Here is a 6,000-nt window from a genome sequence, read left to right on the forward strand (position 1 = left end):
TTTAGGAATCTTCCCAAATGAGTTAAAGTCATTGTATCACAGTGACACATGCATAACTATGTTTATAGTAGCACTATTCATAACAGCTAAATCTTGAAAGCAGTCTTCGTATCCTTGAACAAATCAATGGGTAAAGAAAATGTAGTATTTGTACACAACAGAATAGTGTTCTGACATAAAGAATGATAAACTTGAGTCATTTTCTGCATTTTGGTCTATAAGACCAAAATACCACCTTCATGGGGGCAGTGTGAAGATAAGTGAAATTCTTCAGATAACTTACATAGAGTTGGCTTTCATTCTTTCAATACCAGTGTCCGCCCTGCTTAAATGACGAAAACTGAAAAGACACTTAGGCTTGCTGGTTTTATGGTGTGAAGGGAGAACCATTCATCTTAAAACAATTGAGTCAGTGCCATATGCTGGTGTTGACTATTGTTCAAAAGAGTCAAAAAGGAATTAGATTTGGCACCACGTGGTTGGGACAGTGTCTCTGTCTCAGACACTATGTACAAGCCCTATTAAAATGCTTGCCTCATATTCCTGGAACCTCCCATTAGCATAACCTCTACATGGAGTGCTCAGTAGCATCTATCAACATTTAAAATATATGTACTCTTTGGCCTGGAAGTTCTACTTCTGGTAACTTCTCCTTCACATATTTTCACTCATGTAAAGATTTACAAGGTGATTTTGTAACTGTAAAATGTTTAAAACCTTTACCTACAGAGACTAAGCTATGGCTAATCCCTAGAATACAACATTATATAGGAATTTAACAAAATAAGGCTGTTCCATATGTACTTATATGACATGATTTTTAAGCAAGAAAAGTATCTGGAGTATGGTATGCATTGATTTCTTTTTAAAAGAGTGGACAGATGGCACACATACAAGTAGAGATGTCTTTGGGATGGGCCATTAGAAGAATGCCGAATAGGATGAGGGCAATTTTTTTCTGCTGTTGCTTTTCATATTTTTACCATGTGTACTGATCATATTTTAAAATTCAAGCAGAAAGCTGCTTTTTTAAAAATAGCCTTTTCTGAAATAACACCACCTTTCTTTCAGATTGTAAGATTAGAAAAGACGTGGACTGCCCTGCGGCACCACTACACCCAAACTGCCATCCTCTATGAGAAACAGTTGAAACCTTTCAGCAAAATGCTGCATGAAGGCAGAGGTGAGCACAAGAGGGCAAGGTGAGAGCCCACTGGCCGCCCAGTAGTGTCAAAGCCCAGCAAGTCATACTTGTTCAAAGCATCTAAAAGGACCTGTCAGGAGACCCTGTGTTGTCTGCAGCACTGCTGTTGGTTCATCAAGGATTTTATTGGGGGAAAGCATCATTTGTAGGTTTGCAGTTGCTATAAGACAGCACCACTCACCTCTTTCTATGATTAGCTTTCAACAAAATATGACATGGAAAACTTTATTCCTTATTTTTCAGAGTCCACGTGTAATCTCCCAAGTAATATATCTGTCCCACTGCTGATGCCACTTGTGACCTTAATGGAGCGTCAGACTGTTACTTTTGAAGGAATTGACATGTGGGAAAAAAATGACCAAAGCTGTGAGATTATGCTGAACCACTTGACAAAAGCCCGATGCATGGCAGAGGCTGCAGACAGCTACAGGATAAATGCCGAGAGGGTCCTGGCAGGTAGGAGTTGTTTTTTGTGAGCTTCTTTCTGCTCTGTGGAATGGAAGAGTGACAGAGCACAGATGCCCTCAATTAGTAAGACCAGGGGGAAAGATTAAGACATTGGAATTACATTTTGCACACAGCTGGATCATGGAGTCAGTTCCAAATGACTCAAATATCTTTCTTCTTTCTTATGTTCTGTTATGTCAGTGAATAAACAGCAACACAGGGTCAAGAAAGTATTTATTAGTACATCTAAGAAGTGAGACTGGAAAAGGTTGCAAGTGACCATGAGGTGTTTTATCTAGACGGCTTTTACCTGCATTCCTCTTCTCCCAGCCACACTGGCAAGTGGGTTCCCCTGCTCCCAGCATCTGACACACCCTGGAACTTTCCCATAAGTGCCGTAGTAACAGAACACAGCTTCCTCAGTTGTTTTGGTAAACATTTATCACAGACATGGTAGGTGCAGAGAGGCTCTTACGTAGGCATTTCAGCAACCAGCGGTAAGAGTATACCATTAAAACTTAGGAAGAGTAACTGATTTGGTCAGAGATGCAGGCAGAGAGTTAACATGTGGGGATAACTTCCAGCAGAAAATCACCTCCACCTTGGTTGTTGAAGTACAGAAGCAATTCACCAGAAGACAAATGTGAAGGGATGGGAATTTCAATCGGAGATATAGAGAGAAGGAGGGGGTACAGCTTTCCCTGTAGGAGTGTGGCACAGGGAAGATTTAAACAAGAGAATGCCACCTAGTCAGATTTATGTTTTAAAGTGAGTTCTGGGCAGGGGGTGAGGGCTTAGGAAGCAAATGCCAAAACAAGGGCTTTTCCAAGGCAATGATCAGAGATGACCATGTTGTGTTCTTTCTATATAATTTTTAAATCATGTCTTCAAGGGCCTACACTTTGATCCATAAGGTTAGGAGCTACATTGTACAAGACAGACCATCCATTCCCTCCTAAAAGAAAGTTGTTGCCTCAGAACCACAATTTAGGACTGAGCAGTTTGCACTGTGTCAGTTGCAGGTTTAAGTACCAAATACCTGTTGTTACTTATCCTCAAAAGTCCTCAGGTTTGGCAGTGTGAAATTCAAACAACAAAAGCACACAAGTCAACAGATACTAGAATGCCTCCTTATATTAAGCCCCCCTTGGAAGTACACCCCCCTTGGAAGTTGCACAAGCTAATACTGTATTTGGGTAGACTTGAGAAAAATGCATTTAAAGCTGCTATACGAATCACTTTAAAGATTGCTGACAGAACTTTTCATTTGATCCTGTCACAAATTTATATAATTCCCAGTGCTGAAAGTGATTAGATTTGTTCATCAGCATCAAGTGAAAGGTAAAGGGTTCAAAACACTTTAACTGAATAAACAGAAACTACTTGCATCTGATTTGTTATTTATGAATGGCATTCTGCTCTCCTCTTGAAAAGACATGTTCTTTCCACCACCAAGACCCTGTGATATAGATAGTATAAGTACCTTTAATGACAAATTTGTTCAGCGAAAATAAAGGATGAGAATGACACAGCTCTAGTTAGATAACTCACCCTCTCTTCTTATAGAGCCACCTGACCATCTTTGGCCTTGAGCAGGCTAGAACAGAGTTAGGAAATGAGAAATCTTTCACACTTCCAAACTTGACAAATGTACCAGGATAATTCACTAAATATAGTATAATCTTTCAACAAATGAACCTCAACCTTTAACTTGTACCATACAATAATTAATCCAAAATAGATCGCAGATGCAAAATGTAAGGACTAAAGTACAGCATAAAGTTTTGATATGAAAACATAGAAGAAATTCATTGTGCCCTTGAGGTAAGCAAAGGATTCTCAGGACACAAAAGTATAAACCACAACAGAAAACACTGATAAATAAGAACTTAAATTTTTGCTCTTAAAATCACACCAGTAAGAAAGTAAAAAGGTAAGATACAGAATAGGAAAAAAATATTTGCTAAATGTGTGTCTGATAAAGGATACAGCTAGATTACATAAAGATGACTTACAACTCAATGAAAAGACAATTTAAGTAGACAAAAGACTTGCACATAGAGTACATAACAGTGACAAAAAAAATCAAAACAAGAGTTAATAGCCAACAACATGAAAAGATGTTCAATATTATAAATCATTAGGGAACTGTCAATTTTACTACAATATAGAAAGCCTACAATTAAAAGAATGGTTAAGACTAAGTTGGCAGCACATAAAGAAATTGGAATCTTCATGTGTTGTAGGTGCAAATATAAAATGGTAAAACTATTTTATAATAAGAGCTTATGACAGGAGCCGGGGAGATGGCTCAGTGGAATAAGCACTTCCCTGGCAAGTGCAAGGACCTGAATTCAATCCCCGGTTCTGCCAAACAAAAAAAAGAACTTATGACAGCCCTCCTGATACATACACCCATATGAGGAACTGAACCCAAGGCCTTCACACTGCATTATACCCCTAGCCTTTTCACATTTTGAGACAGGATCCTTCTAAGTTGCCCAGGCTCAAGCTTTTGGTCCTCCTCCTTTATTTTTGCCATCTAGAATGCTGGGATTACAAGTGTGCATGCACACCCATGCCATGTTATGACAGTTTCTTTAAAAGCATGGACTTCCTGTAAGACCCAGCAATTCTGTTCCTACAGAAATGAAAACACATGTCCATAGACTGTTACACAAATGTTGAAATTATTCACAGCAGCCAGAAACTGGAAATAATCCAGATGTCCATCAGTTAGTGAAAGGGTATACAAAGTCTGGTGTATTCATATAAATGGCAACTAGTACTACTAAGAGAAATGAATTATTAATAAGAGAATAATTTCAGAAATATCCTGGTAAGTGAAAGAAGCTTGGCAGAAAAGTTTATATTGTATAATTCCATTTATATCAACTTTCTAGAGAAGGCAAAACCGTAGCAACAGAAAGTAGATGTTGGCTAGCTGGCTGGCTGGTGCTTGGTGAAGAAACTAGAAGATGTATTTTAAAATTATATATTTACTATCATTAATCAACAACACAAACTTATCATCATAAAATGCACAGATAACATACACAGGGTAGGGCTAGGGAGATAGTGCAGTGGTCTAAGCGCCTGCCTGGCAAGCACAAGAACCGAGTTCAACCTCTGATACTACATGCCTTGCCAGCCCCAGAACCCTGGACGTACTGTGCCAGCCCTGAAACCAGGTGCAGTGGCACACACCTGTAACTCCAGTGCTGGGGAGGCTGAAACAGGATCACTATGAGTTTGAGCTATAGTGAGACCCTGTATCAATAAATATTTTTTTAAAGCAAGTGTTCAGTCATTTTTAACATTATGTTTTAGGCAATAATGAAATTAATTTGTTTCTTTTATTTTGATTAGGCTTCCAACCAGATGAAGAAATGAATGAAATCTTTAAGACGGAATTTCAAGTGCGATTACTATGGGGCAGTAAAGGTGCAAAAGTCAATCAGACAGAAAGATACGAGAAATTCAACCAGATTTTAACTGCCCTTTCACGTAAACTGGAACCTCCTCCTGTAAAGCAAGCAGAGCTTTGAAATTATAGAAAAGACTTCTGGTATTATTTCAAGCTTCTTCAGTTTCTTCTTTAGGAAAGCTTTTCATTTGACAATGCAATATGGAAATGTGATGATAAACAAGCTTTTAATATCCACGGGATATTAAATGTGTAAATTGCACAGAGCACACTTATTTATGAATTACTTAAAATTACTACTGATTTTTACATGAATGATAATTTATTATTAAGGTAACTATTGTGAATGTTGACTGGCAAATTTAAGAGAAGTCGCAAGTGACTGGCTGGTCATTTTCCATTATCATGGTATTTGACCACTTTAGTTTTAACTTCCTGTCAGACAACTGTAAATAGTTTAAAAGCATGAAACATTTCAGAAGGTGTAAGTTGTATGATACTTTAAATAAATATGAAAATGTAAATAGCCATGAATGAAAATATATCTTTTGTGAAACAATTTTCTATTGTCTCATTGATATTAAATAACCCACCTGATATAATTTTACCTCCCAGCCTTTGAAAGCACTTCCTTCCATAGCCACTATGATCTTTTTTTTTTTTTTTTTAATTGATGCAGGGTCTCGCTACACAGTTCAGACTCATAGTGATCCTCCTATCTCAGCCTCCCCAGCACTGCGATTACAGGTTTGTGCCACTACACTCGGTTTCAGGACTGGCACAGTATGCGGTACCAGGGATCAAACTCAGGACCTTGTGCTTCCAAGACAGATGCTTGTGCTGCCAATCTACCTGCGCAGCCCATTAACTACTATATTCTGATGATAAATCAAAATTAAAAATGATATAAAATTTTTTATTC

At 38.0% G+C, this 6,000-nt stretch overlaps 1 protein-coding gene across 2 annotated transcripts in view; it reads left to right on the plus strand.

The window, feature by feature from the left end:
* Positions 1-5,639, plus strand: part of Bcar3 (BCAR3, NSP family adaptor protein) — a 121,032-nt gene extending 115,393 nt beyond the window's left edge. Inside the window, exons 10-12 of one of the 2 annotated variants that reach the window (XM_004635715.2) lie at positions 1,072-1,183; positions 1,448-1,660; positions 5,021-5,639. In XM_004635715.2, the coding sequence (XP_004635772.1) occupies positions 1,072-1,183; positions 1,448-1,660; positions 5,021-5,199 (504 nt within the window). In that variant the 3' untranslated portion in view covers positions 5,200-5,639. The remainder of the gene's footprint in view (positions 1-1,071; positions 1,184-1,447; positions 1,661-5,020) is intronic. The other variant, XM_004635716.2, reaches the window with a different exon arrangement.
* The last annotated feature ends 361 nt before the right edge of the window (positions 5,640-6,000 follow it).

Source organism: Octodon degus, unplaced genomic scaffold (assembly GCF_000260255.1).
Source record: "Octodon degus isolate 3935 unplaced genomic scaffold, OctDeg1.0 scaffold00074, whole genome shotgun sequence".
Lineage (NCBI taxonomy): Eukaryota > Metazoa > Chordata > Mammalia > Rodentia > Octodontidae > Octodon > Octodon degus.